This window comes from Fukomys damarensis, unplaced genomic scaffold (assembly GCF_012274545.1).
Source record: "Fukomys damarensis isolate Sample0158 unplaced genomic scaffold, DMR_v1.0_HiC HiC_scaffold_24, whole genome shotgun sequence".
Lineage (NCBI taxonomy): Eukaryota > Metazoa > Chordata > Mammalia > Rodentia > Bathyergidae > Fukomys > Fukomys damarensis.
Window position 1 is genome coordinate 49936102 of NW_022900936.1, and position 20242 is coordinate 49956343.

The 20242-nt window shown below is 35.7% G+C and overlaps 1 protein-coding gene across 10 annotated transcripts in view; it reads right to left on the reverse strand.

Moving 5' to 3' along the window:
* Positions 1–796: 796 nt before the first annotated feature.
* The window catches only part of Cblb (Cbl proto-oncogene B), a 207498-nt gene continuing 188052 nt past the window's right edge, over positions 797–20242 (reverse strand). For all 10 annotated transcript variants that reach the window (XM_033768106.1, XM_033768105.1, XM_033768104.1 and 7 more), the window contains 2 exons: positions 19073–19192; positions 797–4438 (listed from right to left, as the gene is read on the reverse strand). In XM_033768106.1, coding sequence (XP_033623997.1) covers positions 4179–4438; positions 19073–19192 — 380 coding nt within the window. In that variant the 3' untranslated portion in view covers positions 797–4178. The remainder of the gene's footprint in view (positions 4439–19072; positions 19193–20242) is intronic.

The window sequence follows — 20242 nt, forward strand, 5'->3', positions numbered from 1 at the left end:
ATGACTTCAAAAGCTTTCTAGAAGGAATTTGCCACTCCTAATTTTTCTACCACAGTTCTAGAAGAGATAGGATTGTTAAAAAGATTAAGCACTTCAATACCTAAGCTCCTTACACATATTAAAGGGTCAGTGAGTTAAGCATTTGTCATAATATGGAAGAGCAGTGTAATATGGGGACCTACCCACAACGTTTACTCTATTGGAGTTACTTGCTTATGAATTTCTCCCTTTTTACTCTATGCTTCAAGAGAATTACTATGCATAGGACTTTACATGTCCTAATTAATTCCATCACGCTTTGTTTTTGATATAAAATTATTATTTTAGAATTTTTTTTTTCTCTAGAAAAACTGGCTAGTAACCAATGATTAGAAAAACCAACCATTTTAAGCGCAGGTACTGTTGATTGAGAATTAACCTAGTATATCATCGGACAATTTTTGCCTTTTCTGGGAATGTTATTATTTCTCCCACCTTTAATATGACTTTGACTTACAGTCCTATGATGTGAGAGTAGTAAGACTATCTTAGACACATGGTTTTGGTTTGAATAAATTGTCTATGATGGGTACTTTGTACCATTTGTCTAATTAGTTCTGAAGATAAAAATTACAACATAGAATTGCTCTGAAAGATATTTTTGTTCATTTGAAAAATAAAGTACCAACTCTGTATTTTGTTAACATTCATTTTATAAAATACCTTAAAAGAACAGAAAGATATTGAGGTTACATAATAACCAGAATTGAAACAGAAGGAACAAAATATAAATTAATTGAACACGTAACTATTTTACCACCTTAGACACATTTTTTTAAAGGCATTAAAAACAATATAATAGTGACTGGAAAGGAAACTTTTCACTCTTTTGCTTTTTCTGGAAATTTTTCCTAGATACACTAAAATTCCAGCTTAACAGGCAGTACCTGTATTATTTAAAATATACTGTAATTTGCTTCCAAATCTGTCATTTTAAGAAAGGTATTTGTAAACCAGATTAGATAATTCAGTGCAAATTAAAGCTTTAAACTGAAAATCCAAGAAGAAAAGTAATATACAAGAAATGCTCCTGGAACTGGAAAATTAAGAAAATTCACATTATAAAGAAACTTTTGGGAAGTGTTCTTGGTGTGTGAAATAAAATACTGAGTTAGCAGTGAGCCCTTTGAGGTTGCAATTAGGGCTCTATTACTGAGTCTGTTTGCAGTGTGGGCACAGGGAGATGCATAGGGAAAAGTGAATGGTCAGATTTGTCAAAGTTCAAGTTAAGCATAAAATGCTTTGATTCTATACTAGGAACTTGGCTGTAGTATATCAGGTATCAAAGGGAAAAAGAAAAGACAGTGGAGATAAACTTACTGAAATACTGATGAAGATAAATCCTTTTTACCCTTATAATTTGGGGATGAGGGTTAATATTGGCCCTGATTTGTTTTTAATCTTATAGTTACTAAATACTGGCTTAAAAATGTGTTGTATTAGCAAGTTTTGAGAAATGGAAGGAATGTCTAACTTTCTGGATCACAGTGAAACCATGTCTGGGTCATCTCCAGGCAGTAATAGGTAGTTACTTTTATAATGAAAAAATATTTTTGTTTTAAGTATCTCTTTAAAAAATATTCATTTTGAGTGATGTCATAGGCATTAGGTAGCTATGAGTTTTCATGGCAGTGTTTAAATTTACTTCTTTCCATTCTATTCTGTATGACTCTGTGATTCACTATTGTTGAGAATAAAAGTAATGAGTGCTACTGAGTACAAGATGTAGAGAGTTTGGGGTAGGGGGCTAGAAAACTATTTTCAAAATTTCTCCAGCCCCGAACTTCGGTCCAAATTTACAATGCTGTCTTTTTTAGTTCTCACTGAATATTTTAACTTGTTATTTGAAAACTGAATGAGAATGTACTGTGCTTCCTGACATTCTTATTTTGTAACATCCCCTTATCTATTAAGAATGTTATGACAATGTTATCACAACAAAGTGGCAACTTTTGGCTTTTAGACTGTATCTATCATCACCCAGTCATAATAAAGCCAATGTGACATCAAAAACTAATGAAACAGGGTAAGGATTTAGCTCAGTGGTTCCGCTGCATGCCTTGCAAGCATAAGGACCTGAGTTCAATCCCTGGTACCAAACAAAACAACCCAAAAAACTAATAAAACAAATGAAAAATCATGATGACATAATGAATTAGAAAGCAATACAAAATTAGCCAATGCAATTTTCAAAGTATAAAAAACTGTACTCATACCTACTCACAGAAGAATATATAAGGCAAATTAAAAATTCTCCTGTAGGGAACATAACCAACTCAATCACCACAAGAAATTCATTTAAGCACAAAAATTATCCAAGGCTTGCACACATCCTAAAGTATCCTCTCACCCCATGAGAGCAAGATTGTAAGAACAGGCATATGTCACTTTGAAAAGCAATGCTTACATTCACCTCCCTGGGTCAACGCAAGCCTTGCATATAAAATTTGCCACATCTATCACATATTATATCCTGTCTTCTTGAGTCCTGACCTGAAACTAATGTGTTTTTTTGAACATCACACTAGGTGTGAAGAAAGGAGTGGTTAGAACATGTGCAACCCACAATTAATTCTTAGGTAGAAAACCGCTAGTGGGTTCAAGCATTTTACAGAGTTTTGTTTCACTTCTCCACTAATTTCTCAGGAATGGGAAAAAAAAAGTAAACTGCTAGAGAATTCTAAAGCTGTAGTGCCAACCTCCCAGGGTTTGTCCACCAGAGACGTTGCCATCAAAATGCATCTTAAAAAATAATAAAACATTATGCTGGAATCAGTTTGTGAGAGTTTGTGCTTAAACACAGTGTCTAACAGTGCCAAGTACACTGTAGATGCTCAATAAATATCTGTAGATTTATTCAAAGTAATAACAGTTTCTTAAGAATCAACTGCAATTTCACAAAAAAAGGCAAAACTATATATTACTTTCACCTGACTGGATGGAGCAATGTGGACTGAGAGAATTTACAAATTAAATATGAACCCTCATTTGACTGGAGAGGAAATTACTAAGAACTTTGCAAAGAAACCTGGCACAGTAGCATTAGCACTTAACAGTGCATTAAAACCTTAATGTTTCCATTGCAAAAGGAAGTGGTCCCACAGCGATTATGAACCATAGTATAATCTTCAAATAGGGAAATACCTTTATTCCACTTTGGAAGAGGTACAATGTGTCTGTGATTAACCTGAAGTTTATTAATATATTTCAGGGAGGTGGCCCTCTTATTCAGCATGCCTCAAAGTAATGCAGATAGAAATACCTGAGGACCTCATTATAGTATTTCAGTATGGCACTGTCTTGTGCAAGTGTATCTTAGAAGTAGTTGCTAATATTTTAGATGTTTACAGTGCCATGGCTCCCCTGGGATGACAGAGATGGAGAATATGGAAAATGAAAGGTTATAAAACTTAAACAAGGCAAGCTCCTCTATATTAGAAAAGACCCCTTATAAAAGGCAGTTTATTAACAAATAAATGCTTTATACATTCAGATTTTTTTCCCATCTCTCAAAAGTGATGGTTTCCAAAGAAAAGATTCAGTAGTGAAGACCACACAAAGAGTTTTTTGCATTAGTTTGATATGTTGAAAATCAAGACCTTTAAAGCATTTTGTAAATGGTAGAAATGGAATTGGACCTGGGGGCTGGGGAAGTTCGTAGATGCTGGAGATCAACATGAAGAGGTGATTTTGCTGTTGATGTGGACATCAAAAGAGGTGACAGTTATGAGAAATGTTACAGCAGACTGGACCACTCTGCAAAGGGTCTATCAAGAACACAGTACAATATAAAAAAAACAAAACAAACAAACAAAAAAAACCAAAAACAAACTGCAACTTTGCCAACTTGTAAACAAGGAAAAGCATTTCACAGATTCAATGTTCAAGGGAAGTAAACGTCTTTAAATTATTTTTGTCAGTTCAACCCTGATTTAAAAGTATGGCTAGCAACACAAGGGGGCCGCAGCGTCAACATCCTGAGCACGAAGCAATCTTCTGAGGAGCTGTGCTCCTGGGCCTCCCTTCTCAAAATGTTGAGTGAGGAGGCTTTGCTCTTGAATTCCACCTTAGTCTTCTCTTTCCATGCTCTTGGAACATCTGTCAACTGCTCTACATTTTGGTTTTTACAGTTCTGGCTGCTATAGATTCAGACGTGGGGAAACTGGAGGAGGGAAAGCAAATTCTCGAAGGATGCTACGAGCCACTTCGACATTATTCTGGGCTATCTCTAAGGCTCTCTTCACCTCTTCAAAGGCATACCCCTCTCCCATGAGTTTTGCAATCTTTGCATCCACATTTTCCAGTGCTGCCTCAGGCCCATGGGGTTTTCTGTGGTGAATTTCTGGTGCAGTCCTGCGGGGTCTTGGTTTGGGGGGTCTGGCTGGTGCTTGTGAACCATCTGTGCAGATTTTGCAAGAGAGATACCATTGATTGAGACAGTGAGATAAAAATGAAGACATTAAAACAATACTTTTATGCTAAAATATATTTTTCATTGTCTTTACAAATCTCTTCCATTCTATCATGGAACATATCTACATTTTGAAAATTAAAATTTTGTGGTAAAATGTTTTAGTAGGTCCAATGAGAAATTAATAGATTTAATATACTTATTCCATATTTAGTTAAGAAATACAACATAAAGGAAATGCAGAAAAAGAAAACCATTGTCTGAATGAGAAAGCCTTTGCTTTTGTAGATGTATCATCTTGTATCCTTCTCAGTATGGCATAGGCTATAGTTTTGGGAGGTCTTTATTAGAACAGACTCCATAGACTCAACACATATTCACAGCAGAACATCTTCAAAATGTCCTATGGTACTTATTAACAGCACTACTCTGAGAAATATGCTTCAGAGGGTCTCTTCTATTTTTGATACATCTTACTGATAATGCTACATCTTACTGATGTTACATAATAAATTAAAAAGAAAACATGATTTGACTCTATTATCATAAGCAGAACTGTATGTGATACTCTGCTCAAACACTTTTTCAGATTCCAATGTACAAGGGTTGCATGACAAAGCAAATGCAGGAGAAACATCAGGAGGGGAGAACTGAGTTCTAACTAGATCAGTCGCCTGATGATAGTAGTTTCTTAAAGCAAAACTAATGCCTCTGGTACAAACAAGTGGACAGTTACTCTTAAGAAAACTAACCATCCCGTACAGAGCAGTGACTGGACAGGCTACTTTTGTCCATATATCCATACATATGCATTATATTTTGAAAGCCTAGATTTAAAAAGAAAACTTCATGCTAGGAAGCACATTTGTAGATTTCAGACTATCCAGACAACAGCATGTAATAGCTTCTTCATAACTATTGCCAAATGTCAAATGATAAACCCGAAGTCATGTTTAAGTGAAAAATAAAGTGAAGCCACAGCTAATGTCTCATACATAATATGCCCTGCTTCGTGCTGCCTTGCTGATTTCTTCAGTGCCGTCAGAAGTTACTGTAAGCTTATAATAAAATTTAAATCTCAAAATTTTTATTTCATATTTTCTTTTTAAACCAAGAGGAGTAAAATATTTTTTCATGAGAAGGTAACTTTAAAAAAATCAACTCATTCACAATTTTTGCAACAGAAATGATCACACATATAAAAGCACCTAGAATGAAAATGTTTCTTTGCTCATCAAATGCAATGATAGTCTTATTCCAAAATTTTCTTTTTATAGAATGTTTAGTTTTTTAAAATTATACCTGTAGATAATGTATACTGAACTATGTGCATATATAAGAACACACACTAAGTCTTGCTAAATATTTGAAATTATCTATAAAATTGCATTTTTTAGTATCTTTTAAGATTCTATTTTCTTATGTATTATATTATTATATAGAGATGGAAAATAAATTATACTTTGCTCCAAATAATTTTTAAAAACTATTAGGAATTACACTAAGTTTTCCTTTAATCATTTGCTATGAAATGCATACATTTAAATTACCTGTTCTGAGGTACTTTTTATATTCTTTTAAAATTTTTAATTAGAAGTATAGAGACGATAAATGCAAGTCTAAATGCCTTTTAGTAGTAATTTTCTAAGATTTATAATGTGATTTTGTTTTGGTACAAAATACTTACAAAGGCACATGAATGTTACACACATTGCAAAGAAGAGTTATGATGTGTAAAAATAAAGTGAGAATATTACTATGACCTCCAGGGACTTATCTAGTACTACAACTGGTATATTAGCTTCCTTGTTACTGAGACACAATATCCAACACTCATAACTTGAAGGAAGAGAGGTTTGATCTGCTGGTGGTTTCAGTCCATGATTGGTGGCTGGCTCCAAGGCAATGACATCAGTGTGGAGGAGTGCGGTGAGGCAAATTTGCTTAGTTCACGATGGCCATGGAGCAGAGCAGGGGATCAATACCAGAGAGGAAGAGTGTAGGGACCAGAAACAGTGCCCAAGGTTATGCCCCCATGAACTGCCTAGATACCCCTGAAGTGTGTGCCACCAATCCCTGGGATAGAAGCCAAACCAAACACTTCACTACCTGCCACAACTGGTAATTAATTCTAAAGAATTACAACTTTTAGTTTTAATAAACATATCTCTGATCTTGGTAGTTTCCATGTTTTTCAGTGTTATCTATCCATCACCAGCTGACAAAAAAAAGGGCAAGAACCCGAGAGGACAGACAGTTGAAGAGAAGTATCCACCATTCAATAATCCTCCAAAAAGAACCAAATTAACAGGTGTACAGCTGCATTTCGAAGTTACTATGGAGAACACTGGAACTCAGCAAGACAGACTAGATCCTTGTTAAGATTCAGAAACCTGGTACAACAGCTTAGTAAGAGAACCAAAATACACAAGGATCTGCCAAGCTAGCTCCAGAGCCAGGGGAGAGGAAATTGCCCTTTTGTAGGAGCAAGGAAAAAGTTCTTTTCAGTGTGGATGCTGGCATCCTAGCTACTGGGAAGTTCCACAATCCTCACTGGCCTGGAGCCCACTTAAGTGCCTAAAATCTGCATGGTTATTATGGTTTGTATCTAGATGCCTCCCCCCAAAGCCTCATGCGGTCACTAACGGGGAGATTCCCAGGTGGCTGCATTAGAGTGGGAATGTAGACTAAGGCTGTGATACTGGGATTAAGGACGCATATAATGGAAACCCTACCCTGGGTATAAGTGACACTGATCAATAGGTTCTCGTAGCCTGGATGGAATATAAAGGTAAAGAAAGAAGGAAGGCTGCTGTTTGCTGCCTTCTCCATACCTGCCCTGCCTTGCCGTGGACATTTCCCTCTGTGATGGCCCTCTGCCTTGGAGCCCACTGACTATGGACTAAAACCTCTACAAATGTGAGCTGAAATACTTTTCCTCCCTTAACTTTGGTAGCTGGGTATATTGTCTCAGCAACAATAAAAGTAACAATGGTTGTCTTGCTTCAGATAAGGATCTCCACATATTTCCTATTGAACTAAAAGGGTAATGGGTCCAGGAACCATCTTAAGAAAGGGCTACTATCTGAGTTTGGACTGAACTAGGGGTCAGAAGCCCCTGCATATTCCCAAACCTGGGATTCCATAGACATCCCACTGCACTGGGTCTGAGGATAGCAGCCCTGCAATCCAATCCAAGCCCACTGGGTGCCCTGCATCATAAGAGATAGGCATTGTGACAAGGAGGGGAACAGACAGCACTGTCCTCAAGAAAACTAAGGTCAGTGTGCTTGCCCTCTGAAACCATGGAACTAGCTAGCTACATGGAGACCCCTGCCTGTGCCAGGATTGAAGTCAAGTGCCAGTGGTTTGCCAAACAAACCCTGCTTGTTTGCTCATGTGCCTTTTTCTGATAGGGAAGGGAGGGACTATTGTGTTTCCTGCTTCTACTCCCCCATAGGAGTATGCTAAGGGCATTGGGAATCTCCATGATTTCAACTGTTGTCTGACCCCCAGGTGTGCACAGGGGTGGCAAGCATCTGTGCAAGTCTCTGTTCCATTCTTGTGGGGGCACAATAGGAATAGCAGAGAATACCACAGTTCCTGCTGCCATCCCACTGAGGCAGCTGCTAGTATCTGCTTGCACACCATCTCACTGGATAAGGTGTCAGGAATAGGCGTGAGTACCACAGAGGGGGTGTTGCAGGTCCCATCACCACCTCTCTTGGTTTTAGCATCTGGGCCCTCACCACCACCTGGTTAGAAGACAAATGCTACTGCTCACTCCTGCTGGTACTGCCACTGCCACTTCCTAGTGACACAGCGAGCATCAAAAGAACATGAGGAAATCCCGCCCTTTGATAGGGGCCACCACTCCCACTGCAGGAGCCACACAGTGACCACTTACATCCACTACTGTGGACACCACGGTCTCCTGAACAGCTAGTGTCTGCACTCTAGCAGAGTCCACAGAGAAAGTGGGTATCTCGGATGCCAACACTTGCTAATAACAGTGGGAGAAGCTACGGGGACCACACCACAGTGCCTAGCTATGATGGTAAAACTGCAGAACAACAAGCAGATCCAAAGACCCACCTGCCGGAGAAGCTGCTTGCTAAGAAGACCACCCTGTAAAAGTAGGAGAGGTATTTGATCCACCAGGTGCATAAATGTCAATGGTAAAACACAACAAATTTGAAAAAGCAAGAATACAATAACTCTCTAGGGACAGATTCCAAAGAAATGAACTGGACAAAATGCTTGATAGAGAATTAAAAGACTGATTATAAAAAGTTCAATAAAGTGCAAATAATACAGATAAACAGACACTCCAGAAATATGAATGAGAAACTGAACAAAGAGAGTAATTTTGAAAGTGTAAACAAATCTTAGAAATGAAGAACCTGATCAAATAAAAAATACAATGGAAAGCCTCAACAACTGACTAGATCAAGTGGAAAAAGTAATATCTGAATTTGAAAGATCTTTTAAAATATCCAATTCAGACCTACAAAAAAAAAAATGTCAGCATTCAAGATATTTGTGACACCACTAAACCAGCACCCACATTTTTGGAATACCAAAGATGGGTATAAAGGTTAACAGCATATAAAACCTATTCAATAACACAATAGCAGAAAACTCCCTAATTTTGTAAAAAAAAAAATGGACATAACTGGAAAAGATCTTCACAGAATGTTATCTTAAAGTTTTAAAAAGACAAGACAAAAAGTTTTAGAATATACAACTGAAAAAGTATTGAGACACATTTACAGATATATCTCTATATTAACAGCATATTTCTCAACGAAAAATTTACAGGCCAGGAGGGAATAGAGGATTTACTGTAGTCTGAAAAGAAAATAACTGCTAACAAAGATTACTGTACTCAGGAAGGCTATTCTTTGGGAGTGAATGAGAAATAAAGACCTTCATGACAAACACCTGAATGAATGCACAATGATCAGACCAGCCTAAGGGAGTTCTAACCCAGAAAAAAAAGGGTAGTATCATAAAGGCATGTGAAAGCATAAATACTATATTAAAGACATAGAATATAATCAAACACTCTCTACACAGCAAGCCATCAAATCACAGAACAAAGAGAAAAGAACAAGGAATATTCAAATCAACTAGAAGAAAATCAGCAAAATGACAGTAATGAGTTCTTACCTATTAAGAATAAACTTGAGTGGAACTAAATTTCCCAGTTGAAAATAGACTAGCTGAATGGATTACGAAAATAAAAGACACAGACCCAAGTATGTGGTGCCTAAAAGACTCTTAATAGTAAAGACATGTACCAGACGAGAAGCAAGAGATGGAAAATGATATGCCAAGTAAATGAAAAACTAAAATGGAGTAGCAATACTTATATCTGATAAAACAGACTTTAGGAAAAGCACTCCAAAAAGAGAGGTCACTAGATAATGATGAAGAAGCAATTCAACAAGAAGATGTAACAATCAATTCTGTATGAACTTAATGCCAGGGCACCCAACGGTATAAATAAGCACTATTAAAACGAAAGGGAGACATAAGCTCCATTACAATAATGGTGGAGAATTTCAAAATTCCACTTTCAACACTGGGTAGATCATCCCAGACCCCACCAAGAAAAAAAGCAACATAGCAATATCAAAGTTAGACTACACTATAGATCAGTGATGGTGAAACTTTCAGAACTTTCAGTGGTAACAGCCAGCTATGGCACACATGCCATAGGTTTGCCTCCACTGCTATAAATCAAATGGATTTAACAGGCATTTAGAGAACACTCTTAACAGCTGCAGAATATACATCCTTGAGCAAAATAGAATAAAGCTAGAAGTCAATAACAAAATAAAATTTAGAAAGTATACAAATGCATGGAGCTTGAGCAATTTTGAATGAATAGTGGGTCATCAAGGAAGTCAGAAGGGAAATTAAAATTTCTCAGAGGGTGAAGAGAGGATAGGGGTATGGGAAAAAATGAGAACCAAGACCAGTCATGTAAAGGTACAAGTACCCAATGATGAATGTAACTGTACTGTCTACCTAAAAAGTACCAATAAACTCAATGAGGAAAAAGAATTTCTCAAATGAAAATGGAAACAATACATGAAAACTCATGGGAGTAGCAAAAGGAGCACTGAGAGTGAAGTGTGAAGCAGTGTCTATATAAAAAAAAAAGATTTTGAATAAATAAAGGATGTATCTGAAGTACTAGGCTAAACCAAAGTCAAGTTTAGTGGAAGGAAAGTACAAAGATCAGAGCAGAATAAATAATACAGAGACTAAACAAGCACCAAAAAGACCAATGAAACAGTTTCCAGTAGCTATACTGAAAAATGAGAGAAAATCAAAATAAATAAAATTTAATAAAATGAGCCCCTCATAAAAGCCCAGAATGAGACTCCTTCACTGTTAAAATTATAAAACATTTAAAGAACTAAAACCAAATCTTCTCAAGATACTGCAAAGCAGTGAAAAGGCAGAAACCCTCCTAAACTCATTCTATGAAGACAACATTACTCTGTTGCTAAAATCGGACAAGGACACAACCAAAAGCTATAAGGCCAACATTTTCAATGTTGTACTGTCAAATGGAATTCAATAGCACATCAAAAAACATTGTTCACCATGATCAAGATGGTTATATCCCAAGGGTGCAAGGATGGTGCAACATATACAAGTCAATAAATATGTTAGAGAAAAAAGAATAAAAATATCTCAAAACAGACAGAAAAAGAGTGACATAATTCAGTAGCATTTCACAATAAAAACTAAGAAGAGGTAGTTGCAGAGGACAGTACTCGAGAATCTTAACATTGGCAGATGACATGATTCTATACATAAAATAACCTAAAGACTCTACCAAGAGACTATTCAAAACCTTAGCATGGTGATACATAACTGTAATTCCATCATTCTTGGAGGGTGAGGCAGAGGGATTAAAGTTTGAGCCCAGTTTGAGCAATTTAATGAGACTCTGTCTCAAAATTAATAAAGGGTCAGGGATGTAGCTCAGTATGAAGGCCCTGGATTAAATCCCCAGTACCAATAAATGAATGAATATTAGAATTTATAATTTAATTCAGTAAAGTATAAGTATACAAAATCCAGTAGCTTTCCTATACACACCAAAAATGAATCTGATGATTAAGAAATCATGAAAGCAATCCTATTCTCAAAAGCTATAAAATATGGTATCTCAAGGAATAAATTAAGTATGTAAAAGACCTCTAAAATGAAAATCTCAAAATATGAAAGAAACTGAAGAGACTCCCAAAATAGAAATAGATCCAAGTGCATGGATTGGAAGAATTATACTGGTAAAATAGCCACAAGGCCCAAAGTAATTTACAGATTCAATGCAATTACTATCAAATACCAAAAATATTCTTCATGGATCTTGAAAAAAGTCACAAAACTCATATGGAATTATGAAAAAGATCTTGTATAGCCAGCATTCTTGACAAGCCAGAGCTGGAGGCATTACTATACCTGACTTCAAGGCATACTATAGAGACATAATAACCAAAATAACATGATATAGGCATTAAAAACAGACACACAGACCAATACCATAGAATGGGGATCCCAGAAATAGACCCACCCATTTCTAACCACTTGATTGTTGACAAAGGCATCAAAACCATACCCTGGGGAAAAGGAAAGATTCTTCAACAAATGGTAATGTGCAAACCAGTATCCAAATACAGAAGAAACTAGATGCCCTATTTTTTCACCTATACAAAAATCAACTCAAACTCAATCAGACATAAGTATAAGATCTCAAACTCCTAGGAACAAACATAGGTGAAACATTGTTAAAGGTGATGAAATGGTTTGCTGGATAGGACTTGAAAAGCATAGGAAACAAGGAATGAAGAGACAATTTCCAGATTGGAGGAAATAGTTGCCAACTACTCATCTGACAAAGGGTTTATACATAGAATATAGCAAGAACTTGAAAAAAATTCCAATTAAAAATTGGCAGAAAAAATGGAAATAAATTATTTGTAAATAAGGAAGGGGAGAGGGGGTAATGGGAGGGCAAGGGTAAGGGAAAAAATGAGAACCAAGACTTGTCATGTAAAGATACAAGATCCAATGATGAATCTAACTGTCCTGTGTACCTAAATGTACCAATAAACTCAATGAGAAAAAAAAAATTGGCAAAGTATTGGATATTTAAAAAAAAGAAAAATACAGATGGTAAATGAGTAAATATATGAAAAGCAGTATCATTAGTCATCTGGGAAAAGCAATTTAAAACCACAGTGATAGCATTTCATTCCTGTTAGAAGGGTTCTATCAAGAAAACAAAAAATAACTGCTGGGGAGGATGTAGAAAAAGGAACCTTTACATGCTGTTGGTGAGAATGTAAATTAGTATAGTCACTATACAACCCAGTATGGAGGTTCTTCAATAAAACTTACAACTAGAAATACCACATCAGCTACCCCTCTCCTGGGTGCAGAGCCAAATGAAATGAAATTAGTATGCCAAAGGATATCAGCATGCCCATGTTTACTGCAGCCTATTTATGATAGCTAAAATACAGGATCAGCCTAGGTATCCATGGAAAGAACAAATAAAGACACTGTGGTATGTACTATATACACAGAGTATTGTTCAGACATGAAGAAGGGATTCTGTCATTTGCAGCAAAAAGAAGGGAAATAGAGGACATGATATTAAATGCAAAAAGCCAGACACAGGCGCACAAGTACATGTTTTCTCACATGTGCAGAAACTAAAGATAGTAGAATAGTGATTACTAAAAATGGGCATGATGGGAGTCAGTAGAAAAAAGGCTGGATTTGAAAAGTGCAGACTGTATACATGCATGAAAACATACAAAACCCCATTAATAAGTGTATATATATTTTACAAAGTTAAGATCCTATCAACTAAATAGGGCTGCTGTCCTTGCCTGTGGTATTTTTACACTCCTATGAACAGCAGTTATAGCAAAATACATGCAAGAATATTAAAAGACATACATAATTGACCCAGGATGTACACTGGTATATCTCCTTGGAGTACTAATTTTACTCAAAGATGTGGGGACATGAATTATTAAATAATATTCTAATTATTAAAATAGCTGTATCAAGTTGTAAAACGCAAAGTGTGCATAAAGGTTTCAAATAAAACAAACTTTAAAGCAACTTCCTGCACATGGTTGTCCACTTTTAGCGAATGCTTGTGTTTTTTCAGAGTTGTGTTGTTCAGAGTTAAACCTTCTTTAGGAAGAAGACCTGAAAAGTCCAGTTTTAAATATATTGATTCACATACAGAAAAGCAAGGAGACAAAAGTCCTGAATGGCAGTGGAATTAGCCCAATGAAAGCATGGCAGAAATTATACCTAGTGTGATTCCAGAAAAGTCCTGCATGCTTTTTTTTTGCTGTACTGGAGATCGAGCTCAGGACCTTCAGCTTGCAAGGCAGGCAATGTGCCACTGAGCTAAATCCCCAGCCCAACTCCTGCAATTGACAGAAGTCATATTGCCCTCACAGACTAAAAAAAAAATTTTTTTTTCCCAGATAAAAATGACCAGGATGGCCATAGTGGCCCATGCCTACAGTCTCAGCACTCAGGAGGCTGAGGCAGGAGGATTGCCAAGAGACTGAGGCCAGCCAAGGATACATAGTGTGTTCAGAGTCAGCCTGCATACATAGCAAGACCCTGTCTCAAAAAAAAAAAAAAAAAAAAGATCCTACCTGCTAAAATGGTTTCTATCTCTCCAACAGAGCCATAGTACATGGAGATATAAAGCACATCTGATATTCAACTTTCATCGTTACAAGGAGTAATAAAGCAATCAGAAAAACAAGTATCTAAAAGATCCCTATAGGCAGACGATGAAGTAAAAATGAAAGACAACTGTATATCTACATAATGTACACTGATAGTAGCTGATGGTTATTAAAGCTTGGATTCGAAATGTCAACAAAACTCACATGGTAAAGGCTTGGGCACCAGATGATGAGTGGAGAAACGATTGGATTACGAGGGCTCTAACTCTGTGAGTGTAGTAATCCAGTGATGAGGTCATAATTTTCTGACATTACTGGGAAGTAATGGAGCCAGGGAAAGGGACTAGTTGCAAGGATTGGCCCGTGGGGTCATAAATTTGGGGGCTATTGCCAGGGATGCTCAGTGGTTCTGCTGCCTGCCTCATAAGCACAAGGTTCGGAGTTCAATCTCTGGTATTAGGAAAAAAAAAAAGTTTGGGGAGTACTATGTGGTCCCCAAGCCCTTCCTCTTGTTTTTGTTGTTTTTGTTGTTGTTGTTGTTGTTGTTGAGGCAGGGTCTCACTTTGTTGCTGAGACTGACCTGGAACTCACTATGTAGCCCAGGCTGGTCTCGAACTCACAGCAATCCTCCTGCCTCAGCCTCCCAAGTACTGGGATTACAGGCGTGCAGCACCATACCTGACCCCCAAGCCCTTCCTCTTAGATGCTCTACCCTTTCTCTATGCCTCCTGTTTCCAAGGAGGAGAGAAGCCTTCCTTTACTCTACCATTTTGCATGATGTTTCAGCCTTGCCTCAGGTGAGCCACCTAACCATGGGCTGGAACCTCTGAAACCATGAGCCAAATACATGTTTCCTACTTTCATTTGCTACGTCAGAGCCATCACACTGGCTAACAGACACTTCCACCTCAGTGGCATTTAATTATTATATTTAATGGATTATCATTTTTTCATATAAAGTCAGAGTTTCCATTAGATTTTTAAAATAGTATTTGATAGCACATAAAATGATGAACCATTTAAGGCTTTGGGGTTTTAAGGTTTTTGTGTCTAGAGTCACTTAGGGTTTTGGCAGTTTACAAATAAAATCAATTTCCAGTTAAAAAAATTATGAACTATTATACAATATAAAAAATTAAATATTAACATGATATTTGTGATACTATGTTAAATGTAATTGAGATAGAACTGATACATTGACTATGATCTTAACTATGTAAAAATGTGTACCAACAAAATATTAGAAGCAGTCCAAAATGGAAATAATGTTCTTTACTGAAGATGGAGTTATAAGTGACTTTATTATTTTTTTTTCTATAATTCCATTTTGCTTTCTAAAGTACATGTATGACTTTTGTAATTCCTAAAACAATGAGAACATGTGGACAAAATGGCATGCCCTGGACAGAAAGGTCACAAGTTCAAGTCCTTCCAGGGCAACTTAGTGAGTATCTTTCTCAAAATAAAACAAAATAAAGGGGCTGGGATATAGTTCAGTGGAAAGGCCCCCAATTTCAATCCATCACTTGTACTATAAAAAGAAACCACAAAAATAGTCTCCTTAGATCCCCTCTGGTAGTTTTATAAATCTGAGCTACTCAAAGACACACAATGGAGAACCAGAGAGAGGTAGAGTTTGCCAATGTAAAATATACAGAAAAGTACAAAGTGTGGGGCTTTCCTAAGGCCACAGGAATAATGACCGGAAGCCGGGTTGTAAGATTTCAAGTTAGCCTTTACTATTTCTAATAACCTGTAAGTCCTTTGTTGTCACTACTAGTCCTTCACTGTTACCTTTCATTTAATCATTAAGCATCACAAACTTAGTTTAGCAATATTATTATACACTTGATTTATTTTCTTATTTTAGTTTGGCTACTGATGAGAAAACAACTCAAGCTTTATTAATAAAAGAACAATGTGTGCAAAGCTCATTGAAATAGACAGAACTGAATCTTATTAGCCTGATACTAGATGTGATATGTTGGAGAAATTACTAAACTTCACTGTCTTATACTCGTTATGATTAATATTTAGACTGTGAGAAAAAATTTTCTCTATTAAAATATCTAGAAAAATATATATTGTAATATATATTTTAACCATATATATGTATAAAATATTCACTATATAAATGTGTAATTATAAATAACAGCATACATTTTTACAATATAACAAATGCATCTGTATATAATAGATATTAAACAGTTTAAATATCTATTATATATCTACATATATTAAGTATTTAGCAGATCATTTGGCTACAGTAAATGTATAAAAATTTCAATATTTTATTCTATAAAATAATATTGTACAGGGCCGGGGTTATTGTTCAAAAGTATAGTTCTTTTCTAGTACATATGAGGCCCTGACTTCAATCCCCAGGACTGAAAAAAACACACACCGAAAAACCACCACAAAAGTATTAATGTTATACATTATCTGAAACATAATTTCTAAACTTTAGTAATGATCATTTTTGATAGACTTCAACACTCCTAGACTACTAATTTCCTCATATTTAACAACAGCTGATAATTAGAAGAAAAAAATGTGAATTTAACTGAGACAGTCAAAACTCAGATACATTACAATATTGTTATTCTACTATAAATTGGGTCAATTAATTCTGAAACCCACTTATGCCATAAGGCTGGGTTACTGCTACCATAGATGCAAGGTCTCTAAGGGCATGATTTAATACAATTTTTATTAAAGTACAAATCAGTGACACATTTTACATTACATTGTATTTTGGATACTTCCAGAAAATGGTTATAAAAGCTACATTAGTATTAGAGGTTTGGAAGGAAAAAGACTCTAAGGTGTATGGTTTTAAATATCAAGTGCACCTAAAATATACTATGTGTAGTTGAGCTATGGTAAAACTCAGAAAGCCTACAATCTCCTTTCCTGAAAAAACAAAAATCTTAAATAATTTACCTTAAAACATCTTAGCACTCATGACAAGACTTTACAATTCTAACCTTTGTATGAACTGAAGCCATGATTTCTAAGAGAACTTCACAAATATAACTATAGAAAATTGTTCCTAATATGAAGTTAATTCAACATTCTATCAATTTTCCTTTAAGCTAATAGAGAAAAACTAGCATTAGAATTCTTTTTCTAATAAGATCTTTATTTTGCTGGCATATTTGGCAATAATATCTTTGCTTGACTACAGATCCATTTAAAACAAGTTATGGAAAATTTGAGCACTGTTGTCAAGTGTAAATGTGAACTGTCTTCTAAATACTATAAAACATTCTCCAAAGATAATGCTACACTTTGCCACATGCAATACATTTTTAAAAAGAATTGTCAACAGTAGCATAATATATATTAAGAGAAAAACAAGTGAAAAATTTGTAAACACACGTAGCTATTATAAACATGAACTAATGTGAATAATGCACTTATGTAAAGAAACAAATAGATTATGAAATATTTTGAGAGGAAAAAAATATTGGGAAAGCTTATTGTATATGTTGACATGCATGTCTGTACACATGTTCTTCTTGGGTAAGATAATGAGGAAGATTCCTTTAAATCAATGAAACTGTATTTTTTAATTCTTTAAAATACTGTTTTCTCAGAAAGCTTGTCCATGAACAATGATCACTCAGCTATGAAAGATGAAAAAAAAATTGAATTTACATGGTATAGCAGCAATTTTATCAGAAACCTTATTAGGTAATTTTTTAAAGCCTTTAATAAAAAAAAAAAAAAACAGATTAGTTACTGCAAAATAAGGGTTATGAGACTCCTGAAGGCACCAAGTTGTCAGTGGAAAGATGTAACCCAGAAGGCCAGATCAGTCTCTGACAGCCAGGAAGCTATCAGAACTACACATGAACAAACTCAATTGGAGATAACAATATCCTATTTTCTGTGGTCTCACTGTTTTTATGCTTATACTAAGATGTTCCCTCAAAGCCTCATGGCTCAGAGGTGGGGCTGTGAGGAGTGACTGGATCATGGGTGTGGGATACTGGACTCACTTACTGAGAGGTTTAGTGTAGTTCTAGGTGTGGGTGATGGACTTACTGCCAGGTATGGATGGAACCAACCAATAGGTGTCCAGTCTGGATTGAATAAGAAGGAAAAGAAGAAGGAAGTCTTGCTGCTTTCTGCTCTCACACTATGGACTGTTTTTCTTCTTTGCAATGCTGCCCTACCTTGGAACTAGTTGACTATGGATTGAAACCTCTACAAACTGTGAACATTTATAAAATTATAGAGGGAATTCTGCATTTTTCCATGCATAGCATTAAGTAAGAATGCCTGTGTTAGTAACTCTCAAGCTCATTATTTATTTTGATCACAAGTTACAGAATATATTACTATTAATAAACTTTGTTAGGAAAACAGTAGCATTTCATGAGTCTGACTTACATTTACTCCAATGGAATATTCTACTTGATGACTAACAATGGAGCATGGCACAGTAGCCCCAAATAAGGCACATGAATAAATAGTTCACTTAATGCTAGTTTTGTGCTAGTAGTATGCTAGACAGATTTCTGTCTTAATGGAAAAATAAGGGACACGACACTTCAGGTAGCGAAGAGATTTTTCCCATTTCACAAATGTGTTAAGGCAAAATAAGAACACATAAGTCCTCCATAATGAATGTGACCATACTGATTGATCAAAGATAATATTAAGCCCCTTTTCTCTCTTCCCTGAAGTACTTTTGTGGGCACTCCTTTCATAGAAGCTTCACAAGCAAAATGCGCAAAGGTGATAAAAATACTTTCTTGGCAGACAACACTAATTAAATTATATAAAAGGAAAGAATCGGTGCTCTGAACAGCAAAGAGCACTCCTCAGATGCTACGTGTTATTAGTACTATCATAGCCCACTCACCTGAAGATGAAGGAAGCTGGTCATAATCCTGTGACGTTCTGTTGGATTTGACGGTTTCTCCTGGTAATCTCCTAGCAGGAGGCAAAGGAACTTGGCCACTTGCTGGGTCAAAAAAGGAATCTTAAAATGAAAGATAATTTTGAAATTAAAATGATTATATCTCTTGACTGACCTTTTTTACAAGGATTACAGCTTTCAAAAATAAATTAGAAAATGTAACTGATGACTGAGAGGAACCACCTTCTACTCAGCATGCATTTTTTTTTTAAACTAATTCACTTGCTCCATTGTGCCCTTCCCATTTATTTCTAAATTTTATGACTTTTTTTTTTATTTTATTGAGTTTATTGGTACATTTTAGGGATACAGTACAGTTACATTCATTGTTGGGATCATGTACCTTTACATGGCAAGTCTTGATTCTCATTTTTTCCCCTTACCTCTGCCCTCCCTTCACCCCCTCCTCCCCTCCCCATCTACAAACACTTTATTTTCATCTTTTCATTCTCTCACATTTTTTTCTTTTCCCTTTTTGTTCTTCCCCTACGCATCACACCTTCCCTACACCTTTAGCTCCTTTCTTCAAATTTCTAAATGTCAGTAATCTTATTAGAATCTTATGCATTGTTGCAGAATATTCACACCAGGGAATTTTATGACATTTTAAAATTCATACCCATTAGATTTCTTATTTAATAATAAAATTGTTGGTGATAAAAACGGCTTCTAAATTTTACTTTCTGTCCAATGAATGAAATTTATTCTTTGCAATGAATGAAAGGTGTCTGAAAGGAAAAGAGGAAAACAGTGGGTTTGAATTTTTTCTGTTAGAGTATTATCTAACCACTTAATCTCCCTAGGCATTAGGCAGACAAAAATCTGTAAGAGTGACCTGAAATTTGGGACTTGTAGGGATTAAGTTAATTCATGTATCTAAACATTTTCTGTACATATAAAATGCTTGTATTAATGGTAATACATTGGATATCCTATGCTAAGAATCAATTGTTTGCTGGTTCAATGAAGAATAAAGTCACTTGTTAAAAACTGCTCTAATAATAATATTTGATTATAAATGAAGATACAAGTTATATCACCTTGAGAATCAGGAATAGGATATCTGAAATTGTAAACAATACAAATTGTAGATAAGATTATTTTATCATTAAT